We start from the raw sequence: 17,500 nt of genomic DNA, 5'->3' as shown, positions 1-17,500 counted from the left end.
AATGTATGATAATGGGGACATGACTTTGTGATGAAATAATGTCATTATAATGAAAGTCAATGGGGCAAAAACAGCCACCAACATAATGAAAGGGTTGTCGAATTGAACAATACACATGGGTTAATATGTCCTTGTTAAACTTAAGTGTTAAATTTAATTGAGTTTTCACAGTTATCCTTCATTCATTTTCCTTCGGATTGATCTCTTATTTAATCACAGTTATCACCTGTCTTATATATTTTTTTTAATTATAAAAATGGTAAAATACAGTAAAAGCCAAGATACATGAAAATAAGAAAAAAAAATGTTTGAGTGCTTAGTGGGATTTGTGATTGATGATATTGGGACTGTGGCAAATCCATCACCAGTCCTTTGCTCTGTTAAATCAAATTAGTGCCTGGGAGCATTTGTGGCTGAAAAAAAATCTTGTTTTTCTTTCCCATATTAAATTTATCTTACAATATTTCCAGTAACTCCTGAAATCTCCCTATTGCTTTACTTGCGTTATTATCCACCCTGAAAATTTGTCTCTGACCTCAAAATACATTACCACATACAAGTACACAACACAGATACCACATATAGTTTAAGTCAAAATTATTAGTCCTCCTGTTTATTTTTTGTTTTAATAACCGTTTTCTTTTATCTTTTCCATGATGACGGAACATTATTTTATTTTATTTTTAACATCTTTTCAAGATACTAATATTCAGCAATAATGTGCAATTTAAAGGCTTTACTAGGTTGAATAGGTTAACTTGACAAGTTAGGATAAATAGGCAAGTCATTGTATAATGATGGTTTGGTCTGTTTCTGTCTAAAACTGCTTTTATTCTAGCCGGGACTTTCTCCAGAAGAAAAAACATATTATAGAAAAGATCACAATTGGGCTAATAATTTTGACTATTTAAACAGGATATATATATATATATATATATATATATATATATATATATATATATATATATATATATATATATATATATATATATATATATATATATATATATATATATATATATATATATATATATATATATATATATATACAGTTAGGTCCATAAATATTTGCACATTGACACAATTTCAACATTTTTGGCTCTATACACCAACATAATCGATTTAAAACTAACAAACAAGATGTGCTTTAACTGCAGACTGTCATCTTTAATTTGAGGGTATTTACATCCAAATCAGGTGAACACTTTATGTCAGTGGTCACCAAACTTGTTCCTGGAGGGCCGGTGTTCTGCAGATTTTAGCTCCAACCCTAATCAAACACACCTGAACAAGCTAATCAAGGTCTTCCTAGGTATACTTAAAACATCCAGGCAGGTGTGTTGAGGCAAGTTGGAGCTAAACCCTGCAGGGACACCGGCCCTCCAGGACCGAGATTGGTGACCCCTGCTTTATGCATTACAACAGTTTGCAAATGTGCCTCTCACTTGTTAAGGTCCCAAAAGCAATTGGACAGAATAATAATTATAATTCAAACTTTTACTTTTTAATACTTGGTTGCAAATCCTATGCAGTCAATTACAGCCTGAATTCTGGAGAGCATAGACATCACCAGTCGCTGGGTTTCATTCCTGGTTGTGCTCTGCCAGGCCTCTACTACAACTGTCTTCAGTTCCTGTTTGTTCTTGGGAGATTTTCTCTTCAGTTTTGTCTTTAGCAAGTGAAACGCATGCTCAATCGGATTATGGTCAGGTGATTGACTTGGCCATTGAATAACAATCCACCTATTTCCCTTCAAAAACTGTTTGGTTGCTTTTGCAGTATGCTTTGGGTAATTCTCCATCTGCACTGTAAAGCACTTTCCAATGAGTTCTGAAGTATTTGGTTAATAATATATATATATATATATATATATATATATATATATATATATATATATATTAGGGATGTAACGGTATTGTAAATACCGTCATACCGCAATATTAATTTTTTTTCGATATTACCGAAGTCGCATGACTCTGTAAAACTATAGGTCTTCTGAGAAAATTTGCTTAGGCGAATGAAGCGAACGGGAGGTAGCGAAAACTACAATTCCCATCAGCCCATGCTTGACCATCATCCCTTGCGGTCTGTTGTCGCTACAGATCCAGTAATGCGGAAATGGAGTGTGCTGCTAGAAGAGGGGATGAAAAAGAGCTGTAAAACTCTAAAGCGGGTGTTGTCGCCGCGCGTGTACTGAAATGCGTTGTTGTCGTGCGAGTTCTTATCAGCTGTGTTGTCGCGCGAGTTCTTATCAGCTGTGTTGTCGCGCGTACTGAATAGCGGTGTTGTCAGCACACTGTTCAGATTGATGCAGACATGAGATCTCTATCTTACTCATGGTTTGTCCTCTCAAGTGGGGGAAAGACAATGCACAACGTTACCCACTGCTGTCAACCTGGGCCAAGTCATATCTCTCTTGTCCCAGAAACCTCCGTCCCAAATGAGAGGTTTTTTTTTTCTGTTGCAGGGGACATTGTAAATGCCCAGAGATACCAGCTTTTACCAGATTATATTTATATGATAATTTTCCTTTAAACCCATCTCTATCTAAGTGAGTGAGTGATTAAATGTTGAATGTGATGAGTTTTCAACACTACTAAATTAAAAACTTTATTTTTTTTACATGGTTTAATATTTTTTTGTTATTAAAATTGAAGTTCCTGTTTCAAAGCTTACAGATAGATGACTAATTTGTATGTCATTGACACTTTTGGCACTTTTTTGGAGTATTTTCATAAGTTTTGTTTTTTCTTGGAAATGATTCAATAAATACCGTACCGTGACATTCATATCGAGGTATTACCGTACCGTGAAATTCTGATACCGTTACATCCCTAATATATATATATATATATATATATATATATATATATATATATATATATAATAACAATAATAATAATAGAAAATATTACCTGAAACACTTCTAAATTAATCTTGCTGCTTTTGTCAGCAGTCACATCATCAATAAATACAAGATAACCAGTTCCATTGACAGCCATAAATGCCCTAGCCATGTAGCTACTTCCACCATGCTTCACTGCTTAGGATCATGAGCAGTTCCTTTCTTTCTCCATACTCTTCCCATCACTTTGTTACAAGTTAATCTTGATCTCATCTGTCCATAGGATGTTTGTTCCAGCACTGTAAAGGCTTTTTAGAACTGTAATCCGGCCTTACTGTTTTTGAGGCTCACAAGTGGTGTTTATCTTGTGGTAAACCCTCTGTATTCACCCTGGTGTAGCCTTCTCTTGATTGTTGACTCTGGCACACATACACTTACCTCCTTGAGAGTGGTCTTGATCTGGCCAACTGTTGTGAAGAGTGTTTTCACCAGGGAAATAATTATTTGTTCATCCACCACAGTTGTTTCTGTGGTCATCAGGGTCTTTTGGTGATGTTGAGCTCACTGGTGCATTCATTCTTTTTAACAAAATGTTCCAAACAGTTGTTTTGGCCATGCCTATAGTTTTTGCCATCTCTCAGATGGGTTCGTTTTGTTTTTCAGCCTAATGATGGCTTGCTTGACTGATAGTGACAGCTCTTTAGATCTCATCTTGAGAGTTATAATTGGGATAATGAGAGAATAACACACCTGCTCATGGAACAGATTTTTGAAGCCAATTGTCCAATTGCTTTTGGACCCTTAACAAGTGGGAGGCACATATGCAAACTGTTGTAAATCCTACAGAGTTCACCTGATTTGGATGTAAATACCCTTGAATAAAAGCTGTCAGTCTGCAGTTAAAGCACATCTTGTTCATTTCAAATAAATTATGTTGGTGTATAGAGCCAAAAACACTAGAATTGTGTCTATGTATATAATTTAAACATGAAAATCAATGATTTCCAAATAAATTTTTAACAACACTGGACATGAAAGATAATTTGTAATCTTTCCTTAATGCTCGTGGTTGCCAAAAGCATGGTCCTCTCAATGCTCAATATTGTGTTTTGCTGGCTCTGCTATCATACAGCTTCAGGTCGGAGCAGGATCTTGGCAGAGAGTGAACACTAAAGTGCCCATCAGATCCCCTCGCTATGCTGTCTTCGACCTGTCTGAAGGAAAGGACTATCTCTTCCGTGTTCTGTCTGCTAATATATATGGCATCAGTGAACCCTCGGAGCCCACCAGCACTATAACTACCTTGCAACTAAAGGGTAAAAAATGCATGTCAAAGGCCACCACTCTTCCGATATATTCAGTTAAGCTATTGAAATGGTGAATCTTCTGCATATAAAATTGCATATACATCTTTGAAGCTTTGGTCAGGCTGTGACTTTGATGTTGTTATTAAGGCAGTAATGAATTTTATATGCCTTTCTGTAGTGGAACTAATTCATGCATGATAGGTCATCAAGAAATTGATTGGGCTGGTTGGTGAAATCAGCCTTGAAATGAAGTTCTTTGTTCATTCAGGTGTGCCCTCGGCTCCCGGACAAGTCGTCGCAACCAGGGAAACAGACACCTCTGTTCTAATCCAGTGGGCTCCTCCGAAGGATCCCAATAACCTGATTGGATATTACATCGATTCTTGTGTCAAAGGTTCTAAGGACTGGGCATCGGCTAATCACAAGCCCCATAAGCACACAAGGTATATAAGTACACAATGCATTCAAAAAATTACTTTAGCTGCTTGTTCAGACTACTTAGTTAAAACGAGTTTTGTATTTAGTTATATGAGAATACACAATTCTCAATTTTTTTTGGGGAAAACTCGTTTTAGCAAATTTAAGTGGGTTTAAAACAAATTTATGTTCAATCAAATGAGTTAAGTTTATCGATTTGTGTTGGGACAACAAGAAGGAATTGTGTGGAATAAAATAAAAACAAATAAAATAAATAAATAAATAAATAAATAAATCTATAAATTAAATTAAATTAAATTAAATTATCTTTTCAAATTAAATTAAGTTAAATTGGATATAAAAACAAAACAAAATTAAATAAAATAAATAAAATAAGTAAAACAAAAATAAATACATTAAATAAATACATTATAAAATAAAATAAGAAATTAAATTAAATTAAATTAAATTAAATTAAATTAAATTAAATTAAATTAAATTAAATTAAATTAAATTAAATTAAATTAAATTAAATTCATTCATTCATTCATTCATTCATTTTCTTGTCGGCTTAGTCCCTTTATTATTCTGGGGTCGCCACAGCGGAATGAACTGCCTAAATTAAATTAAATTAAATAATTTTTTTAAATTAAATTAAGTTAATTTAAATATAAAAAAATTAAATTAAAAAAATAAATTTAAATAAATTAAATTAAATAAATAAATACATAAATACATACATAATATAATAAAATAATAAAATAAAAATATTAAATTAAATTCATATAAATTAAAAAGAACTGTCGAGTGAACAGGGCGACATTGCTGTAAAAGTTGCCCGTGTATCATCACTTTGCTATGAGAGGAACACATGAACTGTATTTTGCTGGTTGATGACACTATCACCTACTCCAGATTCACCTATCAAGCAGCTCTGATTTTATTTTTATTATTGATGAACATTTTTAAAGTAATTGAACTAAACTGTAATAGCAATGAACAGACTCTGACTTGAAAAATATTATTTTTGCTCTTCTTAGATGTACAAAGTTCTGGGAAACATGCTATATCTCATGAATCTATTTAAAGTAGGTCATTGCTCAGTCCCAGGGATGAGATATTGAAGCAAAACTTGTCAAACATATTATACCACTATGAAGACGCTGCAGGTACCCATAGGCAGTATATCGACAAACTAGAAAGTATGTTGCTTTCATAGCATGTATCTCTTGATGGGAAATCGGAAAGCTTTCTTTAGGATTTTGTGTTGCTGACATGTTTCTTTTGTGGATATTATTCTCTGTAAAGGATAAATTAAGGAACATCAATTTCCTCTTTCACTACCTCATTATTGGGTTCACACAGGTTTGTTGTGCATGGCCTGACCACCGGTGAGTCGTATGTTTTCCGCGTACAAGCCATCAACGAGCTGGGCCTCAGTGACGAATCCCAGGAATCAGCCCCTCTTTCTGTGAGAGCTGCTCTTAGTAAGTAGTCTCACCAAACACAGTCTCTTTTGATATTCCATCAACTGTTTATTCGATACATTTTTCCTTTTGCTAAACACACTCAGAAGCTGCTTTTGAACAGGAAGTATAGCGTAATGACAAAACAAGGTACCCGACAGAAATTTCCCACCAGATTCCTTTTTAATGACTTTACATCAGGTTGTAAAATGTCTCTATTTATCTTCATTCATAGAAAGCGCTTTGGAGAGTTCCTACGCAATAACAACAGAAAAGATTAATTTGGCACGTCAAACATTTCTTTAGTATACAGCACAGTTGAGTGGAAAAAGACATCAGCAAGTAATTTTTTTATTTTTTTTTTATTAAAGAAATAAACCATGAACCAGACGATGTGTTATGATGACTATGGATGATGCATGTAAAACACGACTAATGGATGTTATTTGTTTTCAAACATCATATAAGGTACAAAAAAGTGGGCTGTTTTTAGTTTTTAAGATCACAACTGCGATTTCTGTATACACTCACCGGCCACTTTATTAGGTACACCTGCTTGTTAATGCAAATTTCTAATCACCCAATCGCCTGGCTGCAACTCAATGCATTAAGGCATGTATTAGGCATTGCAGTTGGTCAGTCAGTCAGTCGACAGCGGCCTCTGGTGGATTTGCGAAAACAAAAACTGCAAAAAATCGTAACTCCAGGGACGTTTTTGGCACTCTCCAGAAATGTATGTGGAGGTACATAATCATAATGAGCTTTGGTAGAGTATAAAGTCTCATTCACACTACAAGCGACTTGCAGCAGAAAAGCGACAAGCGACTGGTCATTTCAATGTAGATTGAGCAACTACTAGTGAACTCAGTCAACACGTGCGACAGCGACCAGGTGGGCAAGTCGAGCGACTTGACAAACATGAGAATCCTTCAACTTTAGAGGCTCAGAGGGCGGATGTATTTGTGTTGTATATACCTACACAGACCTGCTTTTGCAGAATGTCGACACCCAGAGCGACAGGCAGCTACAAAGTCGCTGTTAGTGTGAATGAGGTGTAACAGTGCAGTAAAATAACCCATACAGATCTAAAAATGGACTAAAAACATACAGTTGAAACCAGAAGTTTACGTACACTCAAAAAAAGGAACAATATATTTTTTTAAATGTCTGATGGTAAATCATACTAAACGTTTACTATTTTAGGTTCGTTAGGATTACCTAAATAATTTACATTTGCCAAATGCCAGAATCATGAGAGAATTTGTTTTTTTTTTGAAGAAGAATTTTTTATTAATTTCTAGACAGTCAAAAGTTTACATTTCCTTGGTATTTTTTTAGCTTTACTTTTAAACTGTATAACTTTGGTCAAATGTTTTGGGTATCCTTCCACAAGCTTCTCACAATAGTTTGAAGGATTTTTTGCTCTTTCCTCCTGACAGAATTGATGTAACCGAGTTAGATTTGTTGGCTGTCTTGCTCACACAAGCTTTTTCAACTCTGTCCACACATTTTCTATAGGATTGAGATCAGGGCTTTGTGATGGCCACTTTAAAACATTCACTCTGTTGTCCTTAAAGCACAGTTGAACTAATTTGGCAGTATGCTTAGGGTCATGGTCTGTTTGGAAGACCCATTTGTGGCCAAGTTTTAATTTCCTGGCTGATGTCTTGAAATGTTCCTTTAGTATTTCTACCTAATGTTCTTTCTTTATGATGCCCTCTATGCATTGAATTAACCCAGTCCCTCCTGCAGCAAAACAGCCTCACAACATGATGCTGCTGCCCCCATACCTCACAGTTGGGATGGTGTTCCTTGGCTTGTAAGCTTTCCCTTTGTCCTCCATATGTAACACTGATCATTATGGCCAAACAGTTCAATCTTCCTAGTTACATCAGACCACAGGACATGTCTCCAAAAAAATATTATTTATCCAGTGTAATTTAACAAATTGTAATCTGGCTTTTTTGTTGATTCTGGCTTCTAGATTTTCCCATGTTGTCACACAAGGAAGCAGTGTGTTTGAGGTTTTCCTTAAATACTATTCTTAAGTTGTGCCCCCAATTAACTCAAATTTTGTAAACTAGCCAATCAGAAACTTCCAAAACCTTGACACCATCATCTGAGCTTTTTCAGAGGCATAATAATCGTATTACATGTAAACTAGACTTTCAAGAAAATTAAAACAGTTTCTCAAAAATAACTATTAAGCATAACAGAAACAAATTTGATAATTCTAACATCTGACTTTTAACAATGACAGTGCGTGGAAACTTCTGGTTTCAACTGTAAATAAATGTTTCTTAATCTACTAAAGTAATTTATGGGTAAAATATGCAGTTACAGCAAATTAAGTATTTGTAATATGTTACTTTACACCACTTATACTAGTCTCTAGTTGCTAGGCAGAGAGATTTATGGGAGATGGAGTCCAATCAGGAAAATGCAAGTGGTGCTCGCTGCAGAGCCATTTGGCCGAGCTGAGCTCCAGAGAGGGGGAGCTTGAGCTTGAGCTCCACCTTTTTTGCACTTCTTCTACGAGTGATGTCACTGGGGGTAGGGTTAGGGGTGGGGTTGGTGTACGCATTAAAACAGCTTAGGAGGCAGAGCGAGAGCTCATGCTCCCCCTCGCTGGAGCTCAGCTCTGCTCAAATGGCTCTGCAGCGAGCACCCTCTCAGAAAATGTGGTGGAGATCTCTGTTGGTGGGAGCAAGAGCAGGGACCAGATACCTAACAGTTATATAATGATACTTTTTCACTAATTTGCTTTTATAAATTCAACAATTTTGTTTGCAGTTCAATACAGTACATGGTAAACTTATACCACAAGGATTCTGCAATATGGTTTATTGCTCCAATAAACACTATGATGCATTTCATTGCTCAACGATTTATGTTTTGGTGGGAAGTGTATTTTGTATTATTTTATATTAATGATGTGGTTTATGAATCCTTTTTTGTCTTGTGATATGCATTTCACAGTATGTGTGATTTTAAAAAGTTACTGTGACATATAAACATCACAGTGTGAATATGTTTTATGGTCATACCCCTGGTAGACAGAGATGTTTTAGAAATCATTTTATCCCCTTCAATCTTTGCTAAATTGGTTTAATAATTTATACCAGATGAGTGAGAATGTTTTTCTTTTCACATCTCAATGGAACTCTTAGTCAACAAGTAAATTATTCCAGCAGCAGAAGTCTATTAATTTTTTACAGATCTGGATTATCTGCAGAGCTGATTGCTTTATAACTCTTTAGCTTGAGTGAACAGCAATCCTGCGTTTGGACTCAGGAGTACAATTCCATATATGGAGACTTCAAAGGACACAACTAAAGATGAAACTTTTAGACCTAAAAAAGGCAGGCCTGTCTGGGGGATATATAGTAAGCATTTAAATCAGTGATGAAAATGAAATTATTAGATGAAAGCATTTCTCAAGTCAACTCAATAAATTACTGTAGTGACACCTTATAACACAAGATGGCTTATAGAGGAAGGTGTACACTCAATAAAAGAGTTTTGCAGCTTGTTTAAACTACTTATTTAAAATGAGCTTAACACAATTTTTGAGGTTTTTTTGGGGCTAACTTAATTGTTTTATGTTCAGTCCACTTAAATCTGCAAAAATAATTAAGTTGAGACAACTTGAATGTTTTACCAACTTATTTTTTACAGTGCATAAATTATATAACAGTAACAACAGTGCTTAAAAGTCAAACAATTCCAATGTACACTTACCGGCCACTTTATTAAGTACATCTGTCTTACTGCTTGTTAACGCAAATTTCTAATTAGCCAATTACATGGCAGCAACTCCATGCATTTAGGCATGTAGACTGTGTTAAGACGATCTGCTGCAGTTCAATCTGAGCATCAGAATGGGGAAGAAAGGTGATTTAATTGACTCTGAACGTGGTGTGGTTGTTGGTGCCAGACAGGAGGGTCTGAGTATTTCAGAAACTGCTGATCTACTGGGATTTTCATGCACAACCATCTCTAGGATTTACAGAGAATGGTCTGAAAAAGACAAAATATCTAGTAAGTGGCAGTTCTGTATGCACAAATGCCTTGTTGATGACAGAGGTCAGAGGAGAATGGAAAGATTCGTTTGAGCTGATAGAAAGGCAACAGGAACTCAAATAACCCCTTATTACAACCGAAGTATGCAGAAAAGCATCTCTGAGCATCATGGATGTGCAGCAGCTGTGTGATGCTATCATGTCAATGTGGACCAAAATCTCTGAGGAATATTTCCAGTACCTTGTTGAATCTTTGTCATGAAGGATTAAGGAAATTCTGATGGCAGTAGGGGGTCCAATACTAGTAAGGTGTACCTAATAAAGTGGCCGGTGAGTGTATACACAACAGTCAACAAGTGGATAAGAAAAGTTCAACTTTTAAGACTTAGAATTTATATAACCATCAAATGTTCTAACTGACCCAAAACATTTAAAAGGTAGTAAATATTAGCGGTGGGAATGACCCCACAATATGATATTATCATACTATTTAAGTGGCAATGTAATGTTATTTCAATTTTTTAATTTATTACATTATTCTTTGATATATATTGTAATTTATTATCATTTTCAACTTCCAATTATGTCTGCAAAGGGAAATTTGGCAACATCTATTTTTATTGTTTTTTCTAAACAGAAATGTTTATTCATCTGCCGTGCAAGAATGAAATTGTCTAGCAGCCAATACTTTAATGAAAACCTGTCATAAATGTTGTAAGAACTTTTCTGTGTTGCTGCTATTTATATTTTCCTAGCTAATAATAAGTTACTTATTTTATTTAGAAATAGATTTTATTATTCAGCCTAATATTTTAATATTTTAAATGTGAAGGAGATTCTATGCTTGCTTATAACAAATGTCAATAGGTGTAATTTAATCAGTTATGGCATTTAAAATTTTAAAATTGTTTTTATGACAGCTTGGCATTAACAAATACATCACAACCTGTTTTTTGTTTTTATGTAAACTTGACATTACCAATACAACAAAACTTGTCATAAATCTGTCATAAACATAATTGTCATGAAGTCAGTATAAATGTCATAATTTTTATAACAGTGTCATTAATAGTTTTTTGACCTTAACTACTATAGTACAAGCTAAATTTGCTGTTAATGTCATGAAATATTAATGAATCTCTTTAAAATCATTTTTGACAAAAAATATATATACATTTAATGCAAATACAGTTTGCTCCACTACAAAAGTGATCATAAAAATATTCATGGAACTATTATAATGGCCTCTTAGCAGTCATGTTTATGACATATTTATGACAAGATATGGTGTCTTGGTAATGTCAAGTTGACATGACAAACATGAAGACTGGTTGTGATGTATTATGTCAAGTTGTAATAACAAGTGATGTCATCTTTGCATTTAATATGACACAACTGAGCAAATGACTATTAATAACAGTTCATAAGCAATCACAAAGTCTCATTCACACATGTCATAATTATAAAGGTTTCAATTGTTTATGCGGCTCTAACATTTATATGTAGTGCATTTATACATTGATTGTTTTGTGTTCAAGTAATTAAATAATTTATTGAGTAACTAAGTGACTTTTTCCAATATTGTAATTAAGAATGTAATTTAAATACAATTTTAATTATGTAAATAATTACTTTTTTGAAGCACCTTTCGCAAAACTGCAGTATAATCTTAATTTTAACAGTCCGTTTGAGTATTCGTAGACTGTCTGCTTAATATCTGTTGATACTGCTGCTAAAAAGACATTTAACTGACTATAAGAAACTTTGCAAGTACTGTACATGTCAACTTACACTAACCCCAACCCTAACATAACAGTCTAATCTAATGAGAATTAGTTGTCATGTAGATGCAATGTACCTTGAATTAAACAAACGGACCATCAAAATAAAGTGTGACCCAGTATTCTAAAATAAAGCTCTTACATGTTCAATATTCTAAATGCGTATCCATTTCCTTTACACTGCTTCTTCAGAAGGCAGCTGTTTATGTAGGCAGTAGACAGAAAGCAGCTCATTCTGTTTTCACTGTGAGTCCTACATTCTCTTGCTGAAAGCATTGCTATAATTTGAGCCTTATATTTATGTGCAACATTAAGATGCATTTCATCCTATTATATTACACCTCCAGGCGCAACATTTCCCTATGAAATGTGCATATTATAAGCCAGAGATGTGCCTTGCACGTCATTGCATGTTGCCCCGTGTAGAAGACATTGAGTAATGGCTACATCCAACTGAAGCAATCTGTCTTCTCCACAGAGTTGCCCTCTTCCCCTTATGACATCTCTCTTCTGTATTGTGACGGGGAATCCATGGTGCTCAACTGGAAGCAGCCCATCCATTCTGGAGGAGCAGAGGTCACCGATTATTACATTGACAAATGCAACGTGGCCAAGAAGACGTGGAAGGAGGTCAACATCCCGCCTGTTAAGGAAAGACTGCACAAGGTGGCCATGTATTGGTATTGCAGCATCCTGTGCATGCTGTTGTTGTATCAGCTAATGTTAATGGGTTTCTAATAAAATAGTGTGGTGTTATAATACTGTAATTGCTCAGATGAAATGTTCTTTCTGAAGGTTGGAGGTCTGACTGCTGGCTCAGTGTATCAGTTTAGGGTCTATGGTGCTAATGTGGTTGGAGTTGGTGATCCCTCGACCGCTAGCCCTTCCTTCAGATGTGACGCTTGGACCATGTCTGAACCCGGTAATGTGAAGTCTGCTAACACATTTAATGCTTAATGATTTGTTTTGTTCATTAAAGGGCCATGAAACCCCCTCGTTTCAGCAGGGTGTTTTCACACCTCTACTTTGGAAAAAGTCAGAAAAGTGGGCGTGTCCAGCTCTGTTTAGGGGGGAGTGTCGGAGGAAGAAAAGAGGCATGGTGTGGGAGTGTCTATTTGGACGCGCTGACTTTCAGAGTCAAAACACACACACACAGGGGACAAAGTGACTGTGTTTACATGGACATCTGTAGTCGAATTATTTGCCAAATTATTAAATGGTAGACTTTAACTGCAGTTTGGCTCTTTCATTCAGGGAATTCATTCATGTCCCTCGCGACAAACGAGATATTTGATTCGAGAAGCTGCTCTAAGCGTGTATTTTTCATGCAATGTTTGATATTAATCGCTCGGCAAAAGAGAGAAAAAAAACCCTCAGAATTTCCTGGAAACTTAGATGCACTCGGCAGGTAGTGTCAGAAAGCCGCTTGTGTTATTCTGGTCACAAAATGCTGTGAAAATCCTACACGAGGTTAAAATTTGGTTGTAGTGCTAACATGTTTACACTCGGTGCAATAGTTAACTTGGTTCGATACGAACAAACTGAAGAAACAAAGAGCACTGGTCGCTCACTTACCAAATCTGTAGAGAAAGGACAAAAATTACCAGCAACTAGAGCTGCGTCTTTATTAAGAGAAGACTACAAGTGAATCCGGATCTCAGCGTTTGCAGATGAGAACAGCTCTCAGGTAAACAATAATCCTCCTTAGACACGTAAGTTATTGTTGTCGAGCGTCGCGTACACTGTTAATCCACGCGTGACTCCAGCTGCGCTCTCACAGAGAGAAAATGAAAACAAAACTTAACTGCAGCAAACTATAAAAGCAACACTTCACGCTTGTTTTGCCAACACAACGTGGCGTCTCTGTCGTCTAAAAACGATGACAGTAATGAATATTAATGAAGTTGCACAATAGAGCGCGCTGATTGGTTTGAACCAAGCCTTACTCATGCATTAATGCAGCACACTGTAAGACGTAATAAGACACACTCTGGCACAGACGTCCAGTCTGCACGCTGGAATACACGCTATTATGTCATGGCCGTGACGCAGCTTCAAAAATTAGTTTCAAACCGGAAGTATGATTTTGCTTGAAAAAACGCAAAAACAACCAATTTACACTTTTTAGTGAAATATAGGTGTCCTAATAGTGTTTTTAGCAGTGTGGGACACATATACGACTGTCAACAGCTCAAAAAAAATGTGTTTTGGTGTTTCGTGACCCTTTAAAAATAACAATAATAATACTTGAAAAAAAATTAGACAGTGGCTCAGCGGTTACCACTTTCGCCTCACAGCTAGAAGGTCGCTGGTTCGAGTCCCGACTGGACCAGTTGGTATTACTATGTGGAGTTTGTATTTTCTCCCTGTGTTTCCTCTGGGTACTTTGGTTTCCCCCACATTCCAAAGACATGCGCTATTGGTGAATTGAATACGCTGTGGAATAAAATCGCTGGCATAAATATTTTGTGCTTAAATAAAATGCATGCATCTGTAATTATAAAAACGTAAAGGAAAACGGAACGTACTCGTAATTTACGAGGGTACAATTCCAAAATCTGCGGTTAGAACAGACACATATACAACATTTTCTTTGTTTGTTTGGATACGACTTATACATTTACGATGGGTGTACTTTACAAACACGAAATACAATTTCAATAATACAGTTTATACCATAATAAACTCAATTGGCCGTAGTGTATGTGTGTGAATGATTGTGTATGGAGGTTTTCCAGTACTTGGGTTGCAGCTGGAAGGGTATCCGCTGTGACAACCCCTTATAATTAAAGGGAAGGAAAAAGGATACATGAATAAATTGTCTATTGTGTATGAGTGTGTATGGGTTTTTCTCAGGACTGGGTTGCGGCTGGATCGGTATCGGCTGCATAAAACACATGCTGGATAAGTTGGCGTTTCATTCCGCTGTGGCGACCCCTGATAATTAAAGGGACTAAGCTGAAGGAAAATAAAAGAATGAATAAATTGGCCATAGTGTATAAGTGTGTTTGGGTGTTTCCCAGGACTGGGTTGTGGCTGTAAGGGCATCAGCTGCATAAAACATACGCCGAATAATTGGCTGTTCCTTCCATTGTGGCGACTTCTGAAATAGAAAGGAGGCTGAAGAAAAATTAATATATTTATATGTTTATATATTCAAATCACTAACTTGCAATTAAACAAGCAGACAACAAACTGCTGTAAATTACACAGTTATGATATAACTTGCACATAAAACATTTTTACAGGCAAAACCTATCATTCTTGCACTGCCGACAAAACCAGACAGATGAGATTATGTGGCTTAGCGGAATCTGTTATTTAAAGGGGACCTAGTATGCACATTTTTACAAGATATCAAAAAAGCCTTTGATGTCTCTAGAGTCGGTATGTGAAGTTTCATCTTAAAGTACCCTTCAAATAATTTGTATAACTCTTTGAAACTGGCCCTTTGTAAGCTTTGTTCTAGATTTGTGACATTTTGGTGACTGTCGCATTAAATTTGAACTTAAATTATCAAAAGAAAGTAGTATATGGACCCTTTTCACAAGCCAGTTATGATGCTTGAGTATGAGTTTTTAATATTTTTATTTAAAAAAAAGCAATGAACATCTATATGTATTTATGTATGCATTATATCATCTTTGGTTCAAATTACAAAGAACAAATTGCTGCTTGTGTGAGGGGTTTCTAATGCAACGTCAGTCACACTTTACAATAAGTTTCATTAGTTAATGTTAAGTAATGCATTTACTAACATGAACAAACCACGAACAAAACATTTACTACAGTATTTATTCATATCAATAAACGTTAGTTAATGAAAATACAGTTGTTCATTGTTAGTTCATGTTAACTCATGGTGCATTAACTAATGTTAACAAGCATGGGCATGAATGTTAATAATGCATTAGTTGTTGGCGCCAGTAGCCTAGTGGTACTGCGCGCTGACATATAGCACTAACATGCTCACGGCGATCCGAGTTTGATTCCCAGCTTGAGGTCCTTTGCTGATCCTTCCCCTCTCTCTGCTCCCAATGCTTTCCTGTCTGAATTCTCTACTGTCCTATCAAAATAAAGGTGAAAAACCCTTATAAAAAAAAAATAATAATAATAATAATTCATTAGTAAATGTTCAATCATGACTAATACATGCTGTACAAGTGTTGTTCATGATTAGTTCATGTTAGTAAATGCATTAACTAATAAACCTTATTGTAAAGTGTTACCGCAACGTCTATGGGACAGGACAGCAAATTTGATGTTATTTTCTCTTCTGGTTGCCATCATCAGTCTCACATTTTTACCTCTTTCTGAAAGTCTTGATAACATCATCATGAAGTTTTTCTTTTATTATTTAAGCAAATAGCATTGTAAAAAAATTGTGTTGTATTCTTCCATTCACTGCAATACGGAGACCCAGAAGGGACATTATGGTGGGGAAAAAATTTGTTGGAAGAAAAAAAAAACTGGGAGGGAAAAAAAAACTGAGAGATAGAAAAACATATTTTTAAGTTTTTTTGCATTCCCTCGCAAAGATGTTTTTTGTTATCTTGCAAAACTGTTTCTCCACAAACACTTCCTTCATTCATGTAAACCCCCCTGGTTTTTCCCGAAATTCTCCCGTATTTTACCATTCTGTCCCACTATCATCCTATCATTAAGTATTTTCCCATATTTCTGATATATTTTTAATCTTGAAAGCATGCTGAAATTAATAATAAAATGTTTGCATTTACTTTCTTTACATTAAAGCTGTGCGTCAATCGTCGCCTTTCATATGCAACCTATGAACCAGTGAATGCATGTATAAGCGATGACTGAACGACGCGCTTCGTACAATAAACTAATCCCAGATTAGCTTCTGTACACTTCAATCCTTTAATATTGGCGTTGGCATGAACTGTGTGGGTTTCCCACACAGTCCAAAAACATGCAGTATAGGTGAATTGGATAAACTAAATTGGCCGTAGTGTACATTATCAATGTGTGTGTGTGTGAATGAGAGTGTATGGGTGTTTCCCAGTACTGGGTTGTGACTGGAAGGGCTTCCGTCGTGTAAAACGATATGCTGGAATAGTTGGCGGTTCATTCCGCTGTGGCGACCCGTAATAATTAAGGGACTAAGCCGAAGGAAAATGTATGAATGACTATCTCTATGACTCAAAATGACAACTGAAACTTATGCAAACAAGCTCTAAACTGTCACATTTGTACCAGGCTAGCATTTTTATAAATGCTGCCCTAAGAACACTTAAAGGAAGTAAAAAACTTACTCGTGCAAAACACCAATCATGAGACTTACCCACAGCTACAAACAAAAGACTTACAAACATGATTTTGTGACTTAGTGTTCAGCAACCTTACAGCATTCCTACTGGAGATCCAGACCCTTCTGTAGCAAATTTTTTTAAAATTTATTTATTCAGTTTTTTTGTGTGTGTGTATTTTGTTTTTTTTTTTGTGATAGGCCTGAGTTAAAGACTACACAGGGAGAATGTTATCAATAGATATTTGTTGATTGTATGGTATACTCACCCTTCTAAGATCTAACCTGTAACATATACAGTTGAAGTCATACTTATTAGCCCTCCTGAATTATTACCCTCCTTGTAAATTTTTCCCAGTTTCATGAAAGAAGACCCATTTCTAAACATAATAG

General features: G+C 35.6%; 1 protein-coding gene across 2 annotated transcripts in view; it reads left to right on the top strand.

Annotated features, from left to right (window-relative positions):
- myom2b (myomesin 2b) overlaps window positions 1-17,500 on the top strand; it is a 92,680-nt gene that overhangs the window by 29,603 nt on the left and 45,577 nt on the right. For both annotated transcript variants that reach the window (XM_073920583.1, XM_073920582.1), the window contains 5 exons: window positions 3,978-4,161; window positions 4,421-4,595; window positions 5,935-6,056; window positions 12,317-12,504; window positions 12,634-12,760. In XM_073920583.1, the coding sequence (XP_073776684.1) occupies window positions 3,978-4,161; window positions 4,421-4,595; window positions 5,935-6,056; window positions 12,317-12,504; window positions 12,634-12,760 (796 nt within the window). The remainder of the gene's footprint in view (window positions 1-3,977; window positions 4,162-4,420; window positions 4,596-5,934; window positions 6,057-12,316; window positions 12,505-12,633; window positions 12,761-17,500) is intronic.

The sequence above is a fragment of the Danio rerio genome, chromosome 13 (genome assembly GCF_049306965.1).
Source record: "Danio rerio strain Tuebingen ecotype United States chromosome 13, GRCz12tu, whole genome shotgun sequence".
NCBI lineage: Eukaryota > Metazoa > Chordata > Actinopteri > Cypriniformes > Danionidae > Danio > Danio rerio.
The sequence above is the reverse complement of the archived record's forward strand: the minus strand, read 5'-3'. Positions and strand labels throughout refer to the sequence as shown.